The sequence below is a fragment of the Pipistrellus hanaki genome, assembly GCF_964339955.1.
Source record: "Pipistrellus hanaki genome assembly, chromosome: 8".
Lineage (NCBI taxonomy): Eukaryota > Metazoa > Chordata > Mammalia > Chiroptera > Vespertilionidae > Pipistrellus > Pipistrellus hanaki.
In genome coordinates this window covers 81,880,515-81,898,204 of record NC_140510.1, presented here as the reverse complement: position 1 = coordinate 81,898,204, position 17,690 = coordinate 81,880,515, and the positions used below count along the sequence as shown (strand labels likewise).

General features: G+C 34.5%; 1 protein-coding gene across 1 annotated transcript in view; it reads right to left on the bottom strand.

Annotated features, from left to right (window-relative positions):
• The window catches only part of SPAG16 (sperm associated antigen 16), a 563,299-nt gene that overhangs the window by 278,562 nt on the left and 267,047 nt on the right, over positions 1-17,690 (bottom strand). The window contains exon 13 of the mRNA XM_084891337.1: positions 7,184-7,369. Coding sequence (XP_084747463.1) covers positions 7,184-7,369 — 186 coding nt within the window. The remainder of the gene's footprint in view (positions 1-7,183; positions 7,370-17,690) is intronic.

Genomic DNA, 17,690 nt, shown 5'->3' with positions numbered 1-17,690 from the left:
TGGCATAACTTGCTAAATGAAATCTAAACTTAGAAGCAAGGATCTACAACCAATATTACCCCACCCAGCAAAGCCTTCATTTAGAATGGAAGGACAAAGAGCGTCACAGGCAAGAAAAAACTAAAGGAGTTCATAAACACCAAATCATCTATAATAATAAAAGCATAATATGCTAATTAGATCAGAAGTTCCTCTGCACAACCTTCCAGATGAAGCCGGGGGGGAGCCGGGTCCTGGGTGCCAGAGGGAAGCCTGTGCTGGCAGCCAGGGGAAGGAAGGTTTACTCTTGCACGAATGTTGTGAATCAGGCCTCTAGTTAGTTATATTCTATATAAAGTCAGGCTATAGCAAAGTGGTCCTTTTCACATTACTATCCTAATTATTTTTTTTTTTTCCACAAAGATCAGCCAGCAAAGGATCTAGTTCTGGCCTTCTAACCTCATGGATTTAGAAATGGAATTCCATCTAAAGTCTGGAATAAAATTAAACTTAATTAAAAAAAATAAATCTAAACTTAGCTTTAACATATATTTTTATCCCTAAAAAAGACCCTTCTTGAATCGTACTTATTAGTTATACAGTATTTTTGGGGAAATATGGTATTCATTTTTGGGCCTCTCCATATATTTAAGTTCAATAATACTTAGGTATAACTTTAAGTCTATATTTCAAAGGGGAACAATTAACTTGAATATAAATGAAAATCCAAGAAGATGTAAGAATTGATTTATTATTCTTAGAACAGGATAAATTGATCACATGAGGTCAATTTCAGCGTTACCATTTCTTTTACTGTAACATAATTATGTTTCAAGAGCAGCTTCAGCAGTGCATTAATATATACCTTGGGTGCCTTTTCAAGTATAAGAAGGCAAACTGGGGGGGGTGTGTCTTCACAAGACAGGTATTAATGTACGATATTCTATGCCCTGGAGTCTCCATGCTTCTTACATTATGTTTTAAAACCATTAATATTGTACAATATGTTCTTCATTTCTAAAATATCCAACTTTGCAAATGAATCATAAAGAACATGAAATGTATTATTAATGAAAAGCTTCCTATTATAAATACTAAGCTTCATTTTTATAACTTATTTGGTGCCTTCTTATTATTACTAATTTTATAATAAAGGAAAAGTAATCCTTCCATTTTAGAGTCCATTATTTGCCCTAAAGAAGTTTACAGGACATTTTATTAAGAAAACTCATCATAAAGATATCTTAATATTTCACATTTTTTTTCTAAATTTTAACTGTTCCCATTATTAATAGCCTCTCATTTACTTCATCTCAGCCCAAGGATTATGATTGGAAAATGAATTATTGAATTATAAAGAAAGCAATGCTGTTGGGTAGAAAGAAACATTCCAGTCTCTGATGGAAATGACATGTTAGATGGACCATGTGAAGGCATTCCTCATTTCCACAGCGGTTCTGGAATTCCAGTTGATGAATCTGGTTGGAAAAGCCTTTTTATAAGGTTTACATTAGTGTTCCAATATAAAGAGAATAAATCTTTGCTTTTCAGGTGTTTCAAAATTTAACAAGTGTGTTTTTTTGTTTGTTGGTTGATTTGTTTGTTTCTCTTTCTCACAACCAACAATATGTCAGCAATTCCTATTGGCTTTATCTTCCCAATCTATCCAGAATAAAAACAAATTTTTATCACCTTTATTGTTCCCATTATGCCTCAAGCCTTCTCTGTAATTTGTCTGGACTGTTGCAATAGCTTCCCAGCTGGTCTTTTTGTCTTCATCCTTATGCCCCACTCCTTTTCCTGCCATTGTCTGTTCTCAACAAGGTAACCAGGGACAGTCTGCTAAAATGTAAAACGTACTATGGGGCTCTACTGTTCAAAACCATCCAGTAGTTTCCCATCTCATTGAGGTCAAAGTCACTCACATGTGCTATGAGGCCGTGTTATAACCCATCTAACTGCCTTTCCTCTATCATTCACTCATCTGCTCATTCTACTCCAGTCACACTGGCTGTCTTGCTGTTGCTACCATCATGAGAAGAAGGAGATTCTGGCAAACAGCTGATGGTATCTGCCATAGCTTGGCCTTTTGCTCAGCAAATATCTGTGCTATCCTTCCTTCCACTGGCAGGATAGTCACTGCTCCCTCTGTCCCCCCAAAAGGAGACCACACGAGTCCCTCTCGTTTACTGCATGGATTTCACAGCCCTTGATCTCTGTATGATACACAATCTGCTCCAATGGGGTCAGAGGTGTCACTTGTGTTCTGGTGACCAAAAAAATAAAAGCCAGATTTTCTGCCTCCTCCACCACCAGCAGCAAAGACAAAATAACTGCAATGCAAACTCTAATACAAAAGGTAGAAAAATAGAAAACACATGAGATAGAACTCTGGACAGGTTCATGAGGAACTTGGCCAGGGCTCTGAAGACACTCTTTGATTGGATCATGCCTCTCTCCCTCCGAGGAGATGCTTTGTCCACTGTCCTCTGTGGCCTGTAGGTTTATTCCACAGCCAAGGGTTTTCCTTGTCCGTTATCTCTATGGCCACATCTGATGTGGGTGCTGTGGTTTGTGCTTCCACCGAGGATTGTAAAACACCATGAGTCCATTTCCTCTGGATGTGAATTCAGGCCCTGAGGTTGGATTTACAGTTTGAAGAGCCATGGGAATTTTAGGCATGGGTTCGTGGTTTCTTTGTCAATATACTTCTCTCAAATACTTAGTAGGCTCCCAATATATTTGTTTACAGTCAATGCAGTGCAGCAGTGATCACAAATTACTGTCCTAAACAAAGTTTCCAAACCTGCTTCATTTTTCTCTCTCAAATTAATCTCGAGGAAACAATACAGTTGGATATAAAGGCAATTGTTGGAGGTCCAGAAGCTGTTGAATTTTACAAAACTATTTTCCTTCCTTCTTTATTATACAACCAGCTCTCTTCCTCTCTGTGTAGTATTCTGTTAAAAGCAGTGGGGGCAGCTACACTCAGTAACTTTGGCTCAGTCCCTTCCTTGCAAGCTCTAAAGCAGGCACATGGTCTGCCTTCCAAATATCACTGTAATGGTGTAGAATAGCTACTCAGCTAAATATCCAGCTACCTTAGAAGAAAGACAACCAGAGGTAAACCAGAACACCCTACCTGATATTATAAATTGCAGATACAATGCATATTCTCTGCTTCAAAAATCTACATTTTAAAATTACTTGTAATTTCACTGAGGGCAGTAATGGAATATTATAATAGTCTAATGTCTATAATATAGCCAGGTAATTCATTTCATGAATACTTACTGATAATCTTATAATTTAAAGAAACACAAATTATTTTTATAGTCTACTGAGATATTTTCTGATTTTCCTATCCTTTTTTCATCAATTAACAGATTCATATAGAATAAAACAATTAAATTATAGTTTGAATGTGGGTGGGAGCAAGGAGAACATTTTATTATATGTATGTGTTGATTTATTCTTTTTTTAATCAATTCATGCAACAAAACTGCCATTTGTCAAACACTCTACTTTAGGATACAATAGTGTGTGTGTGTGTGTGTGTGTGTGTGTGTGTGTGTGTGTTTGTGTGTATGCAGAAATAAGTGATAACAAATTGAAACACATAAAAATTTCCATTTTATACAAATGATCATTAAGAAGATCATCTAAGTGCTATTGTTAATTATTTGTAGAAATCTCATGGAGTGCTGATCATCCAGACGAAGGGTCTCACAACTATTGTTCTTATTAGGATTTAGCAAAAGTGGCTCTTGATCTGGATTTTTTACATGAATTATAATTACCAGTTATCCAACTTTCTGATAAGGAGCTAATGAGGTGATCTTGGTAGATAATGCCCAATTCAGGAGCAGTTGAAGAGCTAGGGCCAGGGGTTCTAAGGGTAAGGTAAAGTGTAAGAGAGAACAATATAGTCTAAACTTGTCCTACTTTGGTGAACAGCACAGCCTATCAATGTAATTTGTCTTATTAAGAACATGTGGCATCAGGATTAGAGTATATGATCCAGAACAGAACAGCTTCTACTACCAAAATCTCACCAAGGCAAATAACCACTCCCCTTAACTCACTAAGCTGGCTCCATTAACCTATGAAATCTAAAAAGCAGACACTAGTTTTAGATATATCTACACAGCATTGATTCATGCAAAATCAGAACATATAGTTTAGTGCTTTGATTTTAGCTGTGAAAGATATATCAATAATCATTATATAAATAATCAATTTCTCCATTATTTGTTAAAATGTGTCTAGTCCCTCAGCTTCAAAATTAATACAAGTCTTTGGTCTTTGATGATGAAAGTGAGCTCTTAACATTGATGGGAATTTTGAAATGTAAAGGATCTTTGGCATCAATCAGGAGAAATGTTAATATATCAATCTCTACTGAGTATCAGTTGGAAGAACGCTTTTAGATATCAGGGTCATGGAGGAAAGCTGTCAGGCCAAAGACTTTGCAGTCACTCTAAGAAGGGCTGAGTCTGTTAGGAACCCACCTTTAACCACAGTGAAAGCACATCTGAAGAGATGTTCTATTTTAGAACAGAACTCAGCTTCTGTTAGGCTCCTCATCTGAGCCAGAAGTGATAAATATTAAAATTAGCTACTAGTATCAAATTTTCAGTTATACAAGATGACTAAGTCCTAGAGATATACACTGTATAACATAGTACCAATAGTTAACAGTACTGTATAGTATGTTTAAAAATTCACTAAATTAGATAAAGAGAGCAGGGATATATTTTTGAAGGTGATGGGTATATTTACAGCATACATTAGTGATGATGACTTCATGAGTGTATACGTAACTACAAACTCATCAATTTATCTATACTAAATATTTACAGCTTTTTATATGTTAGTCATACCTCAATAAAGTAGTTTTAAAAAATTCCAATAATCTATTATAGAAAATATTTATAAAATCTGGTCACATAATTAGAAAAATAAAGTTAAGATTTTAATGATTGATTAGCCAGATAACCAAATGGTACCCATTTAAAAATTAAAACATACCTCACATTATCATTATTTTAAGTCTAAAATGAATCATTTATAGCCGTGTTTCCTCATATAGCATATTCCAACATTTTTAATCTGTATCTTATAGCACAGGTGACTTATGCTATTTATCCACTAATCAATGCCCTGTACCTGTCCAGGTCTAGTCAGGATACAGAATTTGCACCCATCATTTTAACAGTAAGGATTTAATACATGGGATTGTTAACCACCAGTATATAAAAAGTTGTCCACTAGGTAACTAATGAGAGAAAAAGAAAACATTAAGGATTCCTGGAAAAAGCAACTGCAGAAAGGAGCTGCTATCTGTAGGACTGAGTGGACCAAGGGGATAGGGTAGCCTTACTGAAACTCAGAACCGCGGGAAGGGGTGCCCGCAGAGCTAACGCTCAGCCCTCTGTGTGGGGCTCATTCTTCTCTGCTGATATTGGTTTTCTACAACCCAGAGGAGGAGCCCTGCAGAGCTGGAACACAGACCTCTGGGAAGAGGGCACCCAGCTGCTGAGGCGAATGTCTTTGATGATGGCATGATGCCCCTGCAGTGCGGGCGCTGGGAAAACCTCCCTCAGGGTTCAGCCGCTGAGATGAGAAGGCCCTGCTGTCGCTGAGGTGACCTGCTGCTGAGCTGATGCTCCTGGGACTCTAAGTCCAGAAGGAGCCCACAGGAAGGAGACAGGAAGAAGCGAGTCCCCTCTCCCCCTCCGGCCTTGCTGTCTTCTACAAGTATCGCTAAAGCCTAACAGAAAGTCAGCTGGGCAAAGCAAAAATGTAGTTTGCAAATGTCCAATTCTTAGTATCACCAAAACTGGTACAGAAGGGTGGTTTTGGTGCTGAGGAAGAATAGCATAATATCCGGCACATGGCATCAGGAGATAATCAATTTACCCACAGGAAAGAGCACACACTGTCAATGAATCCTCCCAGAAAAATCTGCTGACCTTTTGCAAGTACCTTACCTGTCCTTCTAAATATGTTGCCCATGACTCAAGGAAGAATGGAGTTTGTTCAAGGTTTTACAAATGACCTCAAAGTAAGAGTGTCCACCTTTGAATCAGTCAAGTCAACTTTTCTCTTCAAAATAAACCATAATGGCTCTCAGTGACAACTGTCTACCTAAATTTTTAGGAGTCCTTATGACTTATATTTAGAATCTGGACATTGTTCAATAACTAAAGTGATCAGAAACTTGACTGATGATTTATAGTTCTTTAGTGAACTGAGGCCATCATGATATTTGAGAGCAGCTCTTTATATACTATTTGTATAGCTAACAAAGTAATAATCATCCAAATAGATACGAAGCACATGTATTTTGACACTGTGAACATAATAGATCAGTAGCCCTGTGCACAAATCTGTGCACCGGTAGCTTACTGCTGCCCTCCAGTAGCTCTTTGCCCACTGCCTGACCCTCCTATAGTACCTCTCACCCTCCTCTCCACATCCCCCCTCAGAGCTTTCTGTCCTGCCCCCTCCTGTAGATCTCCACCACCACTTGTAGCTCATTGCACCCTCCTGCTGATCCGTGATCTGGTAGTTATACAGTTGGTCATTATACTTCATGGCATAATGACCATTTGCATATTACATCTTTATTATATAGAATATGTCTTTCTTGAATTAAAAGCAAAATGAAAAGCTTCTATATTCATATGACATTATATAGGACTGTGAATACAATTAATTGTGTTCTTATAATTTGCGAATTGCCAGAAGCATTTAATTTGGAAAATATTATATTAAAACTAAGCTAAAACAAGTAATTATTTCTGTCATATTTATGTCTATTAAATTGTTAGTTTGATAATACAGAGATAATAATAATCCTGTGAAAAGGAACAACTAACAACCTATTTAAAATTAGTATTTGTTTCTATCTAGCCTAAAATAAGCAGCTTTCTAATGATGCAATTCTACTGTAATTCATAGGCTTGATCTTGATACCTACATTTGGAAAGAACTCATTATATAAACAAAGACTAATGGAGTTAGAAAGAGATTTCACAAAACTTTTAAGTAGCTCTCTACAATTTTATGAACTAACAGTTTTTTTGTGTGTGTTTTTTTTAAATGCTTCCCAGTGGTAGTATTAAGGGAAAACCCACACACATACATCACCAATGTATATTTATCAACATAGAAAGTGAATGTTTGAAGTACTTCTTACCTATTAACATCCCAGATTTTGCTGGTGGTATCCAGTGAAGATGAAGCCACAAAGTCACCACAGGAATGCCATGTGCAGGACCATACTGCATGTTTATGACCTTCAAAGGTCAAAGTGCAATTGCCTCCAGTCATGTCCCATAATTTCACTGTAGTATCACCACTTGAAGTAGCCAATATGTTGCCACTGTTTGCCAAAAAAGAAAAAAAAGTAATTTGTCAAAAAATCTATATACAAATCATTTATTTTTCATGAATGTTTGTATTCTGTGAGTAACTTGTGTGTGTATATAATTTAATTTAACTTATAATGGCATGTCCAAATGCCTAAGTCTTATTATCTTAAGTCTACAGCACAATTAGATGCTTACTTACATTATTTAGTAATTCAAGTTGATAAAACTGGTGTCACACTCTTTCTAAATTAATTCTCCTATATGCTACTGAATTAATTCAGTAATTCAATATTTTTTTAGTATGCATTAGGTTCAGGGCTATGTGTTAGGCTTTGTGGATGAGGCAGCCTCAGAATGATGAAAGTATAGACACAGGTCAAAGACAATTTCAGAAACAATATATGAACCAGTAGGTCAGCATTGCTTATGCTTACATTAATATCCCAGGAGTAGAGTTTGGATAATGAAATAATAAGTGAATCAGGGATGAGGGGGCATTTGATCTAGATCTTGAGAGATGAAAGATTTGAAATGCTGGGTAGTTAAGGATGAGTCTTTGAATTTTCCATTTAGACCATTAGATGTAAAAAAAAAAAAAAAAAAAAATCAAAAGCTGTGACTTTCTTTAAAAAAAAAAAAAGTGGTTTTTTTATTATATTGACAGTATTACAGATGTCTCCCATTTCCCCACACTTTATCCCCCTCCACCCAATCTCTACTCCACCAAGTCTTGACCATCCCAAAACTGTGACTTTCAAATGGTGAACACAATCTAGTTTAAGAAATGAGTGGGTGTCAATAACATTATCAGAATGATCTAGGGTTTTTTGTGGTTTTTTTTTTGTTGTTGTTGTTGTTTTGTGAAATATCACTGCAAGAAGATTTCTATTCCATCATCTTCTCCACATTACTCTGTATTGCATTATATTCCTATATATTCTCTCTTTTTTTCATTGTTATTATTATCATTACTTTACTTGCTTTATAAATATATCAGCTTGACCCAACATTAACTTTTTCTACATGTATACATTTACTTTTATTATTTATATTTAAAACCTGAATGACTTTGACAATGAAAGTGTTTAACTACATGAGAACAACAGGAATAAACTAACATAGTCTCAGCCAAACTAGGACAGATGGTTGTCATACATCAAATGTTGTGTATGTGCCATCGGTGACCTGAGGTCATTTTTAGTGGGTATAGTAGAAATACTGCTGCTTAAGGAATTTCTTAAGCTGAAAAGAAATTCAAAGGCCATCAATTTCCATTTATTGTTACATAACAAAATTATTTTTTAAATATATTTTATTGATTTTTTTTTACAGAGAGGAGGAGAGAGGGATAGAGAGCTAGAAACGTCGATGAGAGAGAAACATCAACCAGCTGCCTCTTGCACACCCCCTACCAGGGATGTGCCCGCAACCAAGGTACATGCCCTTGACCGGAATCGAACCTGGGACCTTTCAGTCTGCAGACCGACGCTCTACCACTGAGCCAAACCGGCTTCGGCAACAAAATTATTTTTAAGGCTCAGAGATGTGAAGTTGCTTGCTCAAGAAAATAACTGGTTAGTTTCTGAGCTTGATTAGACAGTCATGATTTTTTTTCTTTAATTTTTATTTAAATTCTTTATTGTTTAATGTATTACATAAGTCTCCTTCCCCTCTTCCCCCCAATACCTCTCCCTGGCTGCCCCCAACCCCCAGCACATGCCCTCATCATGCCACCTCGCCCCATCTGCGCCCATTGTTTATGCTCATATGCATCATACAAGTCCTTTGATCTCTTACTCCCTCACCCTTATGTTCTCTTAATATCTTACTCAATGAATATAATAAAATGCTTATTTTTTTCTCCTTCCTTGTGCTTTTTTTATTGTTGTTAAATCCTCACTCGGGGATATTTTCCCATTAATTGTTTAGAGAGAGTAGAAGAGAGAAGGAAAACCAGAGAGAAACATCAATATGAGAGAAACACATTGGTTGTTTGCCTCCTGCATGCACTCCGATCAAGGCCTGGACTTTCAAGAACCTGCAACCAAGGTATGTGCCCTTAACTGGAATCAAGCCCAGGACCCTTTGGTCCATAGGCTGAGGCTCTATCCACTGAGCTAAACCTTCTAGGGCTCCTTCCTTGTGTTTTTAATGGAAAATTTTGTTTCCTCTCCCTGTTTCTACAGTATCCAACATAAATAGAAGTGCTAAGCAAATCTTTCCAGAATAAATATATCAATGAACTTATGCTAGCAGTGAAGAAGAAAATATGCCCACTATTACTAAGAGACAAAATGGCACCATCAAGACAAGTGTTCTGCTTGCTTGTTTCTTTGGGGGGAAGACAAGGGGGTTTTATTTTTGTGCTGGATTTAATTTTTATTTGTAGAAGAGAAACAGCCATTGGAGAGGGAGAGCCTCAATAAAGCTGTTGAAGGAAAAATTGAATTATAGTGAAGAAGTTCTCATTAAAGTTATAAAAGGACATCTATTTTATTTTTCAAATTAGCAGAGTTGAAAAAATTGTTATATTGCAGGCAGTCCTTTACTAATAGATTAAAACCTGCCTTTTGTTTTGTAACTGTTTTTTTTTTTTATTTGTACATAGAGGGTGGGGCAAAAGCAGGTTTACAGTTGTTTGTATGAAAAATAATGCAATCATTAATAAATAATAATAATACAAAATCAAGGTGTCAAACAAGGACAATTTGGTTCATAGTAAGGGCTGTCTTCCTAGCTTGCAGGTATCTGTATTCTTTCTTATCCTCATGTGGCAGAAAGGAAGCGGTGGTGTCTCTTCTTCATAGGGGTATGAATCTCATCACGGAGCTCCATCCTGATGGCCTCACCTAAATGTAATTTTCTCTCCAAGATTTCATCTCCTTATGCCATCACATCAGGGGTGTATGGCTTCAGCATATGCATTTGGGGAGGATATAGACATTCAGGTCATAACAGTACATAAATTAAGAAATAGGGATGATTATATATAAAATACATTTTCTTAATCAAAATATCAAAATAGAATGGCATAAAAGGCTAGATGCAACACTCAGAGAATTTGAGGTGGATAATTTGTGGAAAATAGAAAATTTAAGAAAAGGACACATGTTAAATTTTCCCCCAAATAAATAATAACTACACATTTTTCTCAAGTATGTGTGTAACATTTATAAAAACAGACAATATAAGCCATAAAGCAAATCTTAAAAATTTAATATAATTGATATAAGAATTATATTTTCTCATCATGATTCAATTGGTATAAATAACATAATTATATATTTTTTTTAAATCTATGCATGCATTAATTTTAAAACACAGTTTAAAAAACCTACATATCAAATAAGAAATATTACTGGATATTTGAAAATAATTAGAACTGAATGAAAACAACTTATCAAAACTATGAAGTAAAATAGTATTTTGAAGGCAAATTAATTTTTAATCTCTTTATAATGAAAAAAAAAATACAGCCTCAATATTTTTCTGCTAAAAATGGGGCTCTAATTTTATAAATATATATGTATATGTATATTATTATACAGAATATACACTGAATGGCCAGATTATTATGCATTCAGAGATCATAATAATCTGGCCTTCGGTCTATATTGTAATTGCTTTGTTTCACACTTTGAAAATCATTGATTTTTTTTTTTTAAATGACTTCAGCTTTGAGAACTAAGTACATTATGGGTTCCAGATTGACTCTAATTATTGTTTTTAAAGAAATATGCTAGTGTTTCATGAGAGAGTGTGGAGTGGAGACTGAAAACCTCCAGTGTCAGGAGACAGGAAGGGGAAAGCAGAGCAGCAAGATAACTTGTTTGCTCTCTCATTCTCTGTTAGACAGTCCACGCTAGCTCAGACAGACCATGTATTATTTACATATAATGTCTCTGAATTTCATTATCTTTATTTGAAAATAGGGATTAGTTCTGCTTAATATAACATAGTGATGTTTTAAAGGTCAAATAAGAGAAGTCTTACAACAGCATACTTTACTTCTAGGTACTTCTCCAACTTAAGATTATTTTAAAAAATATTATCTTTAGATCTCTAGTTCAGTTTTATTTTTTAATTTTTATTTTGTAATATGTTTTTTCTTGATTTCAGAGAGGAATGGAGAGAGTGAAAGAGATAGAAACATCATGGTGAGAGGGAATCATTGAGTAGCCGCCTCCTGCACACCCCCTTACTGGGGACTGAGCCCACAACCTGGCACATGCCATGACTAAAATGGAACCAGGGCCCTTCAGTACCCAGGCCAATGTCTTAGCATAATACTTGTCTTTTTCACTTAGCTAAAAAATCTGTCCAAGTCTCAATTGCAAAGTGTAAGACATGCCATTCTTCCAGAAGAAAGCCACCCCAAACTGTGCTGCTGCTTCTCTACCTTCTTAGAACCTCTGATCTGACTTGAAAAAAATCTTGAATTTTAGAATTTTTCAATGTACACTATCCTGCCTTTCAAGCATACATGGTAACCAAAATAGACAAGTGTGATGCAAAGTTCAAGTCTTATGAGGATTGATTTGACAAAATAATCAAGGTCAATGGAGGCAGGATATATATGTCATCTCTTGTAGCCCATGACTAAATATAGAATGGATTACTTTCTAAGCAGAAGCTTCTTAGAAACTAAGAGTTATTGTACAAAGCTTAAATAAGACAAACAAACACACACACACACACACCACCACCACCAACAACAACAACAACGAAAGTGTAGTGAAGAGAACTACTTTATACAAACTTTTGAAAGTTCTAAGTGAAGTTGGAAGACTCTTAGTAAAAAAAAAAAAAAGTACCATCCTAGTTATATAGATGATGGGATAGGGTATGTATGTGTTGGGGACCCAATGTATGTTAAAAATCTCTGTATACCTACCTCAGTATTATAAACTTAAATATCCATGCACCTATCGCAATATTGAAAATTTAAATCTCTGTGTACCTATCTCAATATCATAAACTTAAAACTGCTACAAAAGAATAAAGCACTGGGAAATTAGAAGAAATATGAATATTAACCAACTATAGGTGAAAAGAATGACTTTCTGAGCTATATGTTCACAGATTTAAAAAACAAAACAAAACTCTCCATCCTCCCCCAAAATATTAACACTACAAACTCCAAAGTTCAATATGCTAAAAATTAAACAAAGGAAAAAATAGACAAGTAAAACAAAATATTACTAAAACTTCATAAAAAGAAACATTTGGATTATAAGTGGTTAATTCATATTGAAAATAATCCCACATGAAAAATGATTATACAAGTTATTAACAAAGGGGGAAATGTAACTTGTCTACACACAAAATAATGGTCAACGGAATAATTAAAGAAATATAAATAAAGCAATCTTTTCTGTCTGCCAAAGTAACAAATGAGTCTCATTTTAAATTATTATTCTTGATTAAATTGTTGCATATTTGTGAAGATATTGAAAGTTGGAAAGAGAACAATAGAAATGCTTCCCATTTCATTACTATTGAGATTTCTGTTTTACAATAGACTGTTTTCTAATAACTAATTGTGCTTTTTGTAGCTTCAACATATTTACTCATTTTCTTATGTAAATAAATAATTGAGGTCATTGGGAAATATAATTACTTTAAAAAGAACATAATTTATGAATACGATCTTTCACATTTAATGTGGTAGTTTTTTCCATTTAAATTTACATTTCTGGTCCTGCCCAGGTGCTCAGTTGGTTGAAGCAGCATCCCATACATAAAAGTTGTGGGTTCAATTCCCATTCAGGGCACATATCTAGATTGTGGGACCCCACACATGTTCCTCTCTCACAGCAATATTTCTCTCTCTTTTTCTCTCTCTCTTTAAAAAAAAATATCCTCAGGTGAAGATAAAGTAAAAATTCACATTTCTGTATTGAGCATTTCCCTGTGAATATTTCACAATGCCACTGAAGTCATTAGCTTAGAGATTGTCTAAAAAGTGCCCCTCTCACTAAACTTGCCAATATTCATAAGGCTTAAAACTGCTTAAGTGGCTTGAAGGATGCTAATTTATGGCTGATGTTGGTCTGCTGAACTTGAACTCAAACTGTACTACTTTCAGGAAGATAATTACAAAGAAAATTACTTAATAATCTCACTTCATTTTACAATAATTTCATTTGCATATACTACCTATCACACTATAACATGACTCCAGGATAAATTCCTTTTTCAAATAAATGTGTAGGGATTTTTAATATTTTTATATTCAGGAAATATGAAGTACTTTACAGCCATGAAGTTTTATCTTTGGGTACAAAGTCTAAATATTTCACAGATTAGAAGTTTGCCATGAACAGGTTTCTTTATCATTATTTTTCTCAAACTTGCAGAACTGGGGAGTACTACACATAAGTAGATGTTAAATGTTCCAAAAAAAGTTATGTTTTATGAGACAACATTTTTTTTTCTCAGCACTACTTTTCTCTACCCTGAAAGACACTTAGTGGGAAAAATATCTATTTCACTGCTCAAGGAAATAACATAACCATAAATACAAGTTTTCCTTGGTAGTTTGATATAATAACTACACATCTGAAAAATTCTTCTGAGGTTTCCTCAGAGTGATAAAATTTGTAGAGTAAATAGTTTACATGGGAGGTTCAGTATATTTCATAACTATATGTTCTGTGCAGAGGTAATTTAAGTTGTTGCTATATACATAAAGTTAAAATGCTTCGTTTATTTTTAGAGATAATTTTAATTTATATTTTGGAAGCAAATGTTTACCCTTGCATGGTGCAATGTCTTGACATTGTAATTAAACTGCAAAAGTGTTCAAGAAATGGAAATATAGGTTGGGAAAATGTATAATGAGATTACAGTTAAGTTATTGTCTTCTAGAAAAGCCTTATAGTTCTTAATACATATTTTATGGTGCTTTAATTTTAGTAAAGAATTAATGTTAAAGCAGAAATATAGTATATATAATAATAGATCATTCATATAAATAGTACTTAAATACTATGAAGTGGATTTAATTTTGTTTTGTACATTCAAGAATATCTTTTCCTTTTGTAAGAGTAAGGGAAGAAAATATTTTCCTCCAAATCTGCTTTCATAATCTCAACTAACTAGCTTCTCACCAGAATCAATAGAAATGAATTGGCTATACTCTCAGTAATTCTCTCTTTTGCTTGACTCTCAATCATGGCCTTCCTTTAAATATAATTTATCTAATTTTTAGATATTATGGTTTATAGATATTTGAATCCAATTTAAAATGTTTGCCTGAAAGGGACTGTTTCCCTAATATAGAAATCAGAGCAAACCTTCTATTTGTATAATTTAGCAAAAAAGCCAATAAAAATTTATATATACATACATGCATTCATATATTCATAATTTAATTTATATTCATTGTGAATATGTTTTAAATAAGAACTATGAGTAAAAATTATAAAATACATACAATGCATAATATAAAATAGGCATCAAATACTTATATGTCTAAACAACTAATAAAAAAAATTCTCTTGCAGTCAGTCATCATAGAATAGCCTCAGTTCAGTGAAATTTTAGAACTATTTTAAATCTAATTTTCCCTATTGTTCTAATCACTTTATAACTCTCAAAAGCTTACATAAATGGCCAAATTGATGATAGTCCTAAGTATTTGAAAGCTCCATCATTTAACTGAGGACCAAATCAATAGTATACTAGTAAATATAATTCCTAAGACAAGAGAAAATATATATCCATTACTATCACACAAATAAATACTTAACTGCAGTACTAAAATGTACATAATTGATTTGAAGACATCTAAATAGATGGAGAAGAATTTGTACAAAAACAGCATTCTCAACAGGAGCTTTGACAGAAAATAAAAGTATTCTTAAACAACTGCCATGAGAGATAAAAGCCATAGGTTATCCTGAGTTTACTGAGTGGAAGATGCTATGGACAGATGCACAAAATGGTAGGACTCGGGAAAGCACATGATGATCTTCTCAAAGAAGTTTGCATTTCTCAGAGCTTAGATGACTGGAGAACCCCCATGTTTTTACTCACATTTCAGAGAAATACACCTCAAGACCAAAGAACCTTTCTTCCAGCGTAGGTAACAATTAATCAGAAAATTCTTTATATAAAAGAAATGGATGCTTAAAAAGTTAAATATTAAAATGTGATCGTTAATTTAAAGGCTTAAAGATTTTAAGTTTAGGCGCATGCTAACTCTCACAAGCACAGATCTGTGGTGCCTACTGGAAAGGAACATAGTCTGCTGGGCTACTCAACAGCTTCTCAGTGCAGCATCCCTTCGGGTTAGACGTTGGGCTGGGAAGACATGATGGTGGACCAAGCACAGAAAAGGCAGGAAAGGATTATTCATTCTAAACAAACCCACAAGCCATGGGCAAACATAAACCATAATGGCAATTCTTAGTAAAACACAAACAAAAACATAGCTGGTACTTCTGCAGTGGAATACTCAAATCCTTACCTTTGTTTACCGAACCTTAGGAGTCTGAAGTGGAAACCAATGAATGGTTAAAATATTATTTGGTGATCATGAAACTAGACAAAAAGTCTCAGGTTGTTTTAATATCTGATCTGTGGAAGCAATCATCCTTATCATACACAGGGTCCTGACAACTCTTACTTTGTTCCCACTATTTCCATGAAAAAGACTTTTTTCTGCTAACATATACTTTTTCCAGACAAATTGCAATAAACTTGGTGTAATTATTTTATTCATACTGTCTTACATTAATCACTTTATAGAAAATCTTTCTCAAATCTCCATCAGCCCATTCAAACTAATTTATTTATTTAAGTTAAAATCCCTAAGATATAGTCCAAATGGATTGGTTTTAGCCCTGGTGGTAGTGTTTGTTCTTTAACAAGATAATTCTGTTTATCTATTAAGAGATTTCATGGAAATTCTAAAGTATGGGATGTATTACAGTAAGACATTTTTAAGCCTTATATACTATCAGAATATTAAAATAAATATTTATGTGTGCCTCTAAATAGTCATGCTGGTGCTTCAAAGTACAGAGTTCATCAGAGAGTATCAATTTCATTTACCGTGTTAGCCATCAAAAGTGGAATATAAATAGGACACCAGCTTTCCTTTCTCTCAAAAATATCACAATATAGAGAAAAAACTAACAATATGCTAAAGAAATTCTAGCCTGTCACTTGACAATATTGGTTTCCATTTGGGGATTTCAGATTCTTAGTTATGATGATAGTAATAGATCTAATATATATATATATATATATATATATATATATATATATATGTATGAAGGATCTTGACTATGATAAATATCATGGTTATAGAGTGGTTGCACTTTAACATAATATGATAAAATGTGTTTTGAGAATGACAACTCAGTCAGTTCTGAACAACATGGATTTGAGAGAGGCAGGCAGAAAAGTAAGGCAACTAGTTTGAGCCATAATCCATTAATAATATCACAAAGTCTTAAAATAGCAAGTAGAGCATTAGCATGATGACAAATATTTTTCAGTGCCACGAGCTGTTGGGAATACAGAAATAAACACTATTGTTCCCAGAGTTCTCAATCCAGACTTCTCAGTCCAGTCAAGAGAGCAGGTATTCTTAAGAAAAAAACAATCTTTTCTGTAATGAATGCTGATAAGAAGATGGTCAGTATAAAAGTACATCTGGGACATTTTTCTGGTCTTGAAGAATCAGGGAAAGATGTCTTTAAAAGTGACTCTGAAAGCTCCATGCTATAGGCTGAATGACCATGTCTCCCTCGAAACCGCAAATTCATATGTTGAAATCATAATCCCTGAAGTAAACGGACTTTTTGAGATGAGGCCTTTGGGAGGTAACCAGTTCATGAAGGCGGAGCCCCCTTGACAGTGCTTTTTCATAAGAAGGACAGTGAAGACATCCCTCGTCCTCTGCTCTCTGACACAAAGAAAAATCAGCCATCTGCAAACCACCTCACCACGGACCGCATCTGTCAGTTCTATAATCTCGGGCCCCAAGCCTCTAGAACAGTAAGAAATATGGGTTTGCTGTTTGAACTACTCAATCCAGGATAATTAGTTATAGAATAACAACATTGACTAAAACACTTGGACCCAGAGATACATCAAGAATTAATTATATAAAGGACTAGGAAAGGGTAGAGTTTGCAGAACATTCTAAGCAGAAAGACCCTGAGGTAAATGCTCTGAGAAGCTAGATAAATATCATAACGAGTTTTCTGGAATTTTCTATGATAATCAAAAGTCTCTAATAAGCAAGACAATTGAAAAGTCTTTGAAGAACATAGTGAGAGGTTTCTGAAAAGTGATTGCAGTGAATTAAAAATTGAC